This window comes from Emiliania huxleyi, assembly GCF_000372725.1.
Source record: "Emiliania huxleyi CCMP1516 unplaced genomic scaffold EMIHUscaffold_9803, whole genome shotgun sequence".
Taxonomy (NCBI): Eukaryota; Haptophyta; order Isochrysidales; family Noelaerhabdaceae; genus Emiliania; species Emiliania huxleyi.
The window spans coordinates 1-1,151 of record NW_005194750.1 but is presented as its reverse complement, the minus strand read 5'-3'; the positions used below and the strand labels follow the sequence as shown (position 1 = coordinate 1,151).

At 66.4% G+C, this 1,151-nt stretch overlaps 1 protein-coding gene across 1 annotated transcript; it reads right to left on the bottom strand.

Annotated features, from left to right (window-relative positions):
* Positions 1-758: 758 nt before the first annotated feature.
* Positions 759-1,115, bottom strand: EMIHUDRAFT_78844 (hypothetical protein; the record flags this gene model as incomplete). The annotated part of the gene is made up of 1 exon (XM_005756211.1): positions 759-1,115. A coding segment is annotated over one exon (357 nt), but the record flags the coding sequence as incomplete, so codon positions are not given.
* Between the last annotated feature and the right edge of the window lie 36 nt (positions 1,116-1,151).

Genomic DNA, 1,151 nt, shown 5'->3' with positions numbered 1-1,151 from the left:
GGCAACGTCCAGCACGCTGACACGTTCGGGTTCTGCGGCCTCCGCCCGTTGCCCGCCAGCCTGCGTAGCGCACACAGCTCGTCGCGGGCGCGGGTGCTCTCAAAGACGCTCTCGTGCTGCTTGAGCCGCTTGACGGCGACCGCGCCGCCCGTCGTCGTCGAGCGCGCACGGTAGACCACAGCGAAGGTCCCCTCCCCAATCACCTCGCCCAGTGCATACGAGCCGCACAAGCCGCACACGACCTCTCCGCTTGGCGCCGCGGCGGACGCCGTCGCCGGAGCGGGGGCGCACGCCGCGGCGGACGCCGTCGCCGGAGCGGGGGCGCGCCGTACACCCATGTCGTCGCGCCTTGCAGAATGGCGGCAAAAAATCGCGCGGCAAGAAACTGTTGCTTGCCCTTGTGATGCACGCCCTGCGAGCGGGGCGGGGTGCGCGCTGTGCCTCTGTGACTGTGTTCGTGCGTCGCCCATCCCATCATGCATGGAGCATATGCGATATGCGTATGGAGGTGAACTGCTCTATTTATTTGTTTATGGCGGCGTGTTATTTGTTTATGGCGGCGTGCCGTCCTCCCATCCCTCCCCTAGCCTGTCTCTTTTCTTTTTGGGAGGGTCAGCGTTACATGAACCCGAGGGCACCAATAAGGGAAAGGGGCAAAAGAAATTATGCGTTCTGGGCTGTGAGCTGTGAGGGTCCGCCCGCAGGCCGGCATCTCGCGTTTCCCGTGCAGATTGAGCGGTCGCGGCAGCCCGACCCGCTCACTCCAGCTCGTACTGGGCAGCCAGCGCGTCGGCCTCAACAAACCGCGCGGCCTTGCGCTCCCGCCTCCCCGCCTCCCGTAGCAGATCGATGAGGTTGCGGGCCGAGCCGCGCGTCTCCTTGTGCTCCTCCCCGTACCGCGCCGCGCACCCCTCCAGCTCCTCACGGAAGAGAGGGATGGCCTCGCCGAGCTTCCCCTGCTCCTGCAGCAGCGACGCGAGGCCGTAGATGAAGCTCAGCGTGCTCGGGTGCCCGTCACCGAGCGTATCGCGGAACCCCGCCACCACCTCACGAAGAAGCGGCTCCGCGCCGTCCAGGTCGCCCTTTGCATACAGCAGCGCGCTCAGGTTGTTGATCGAGGTGAGCGTCTTCGGGTCCCGGTCGCCGAGCGT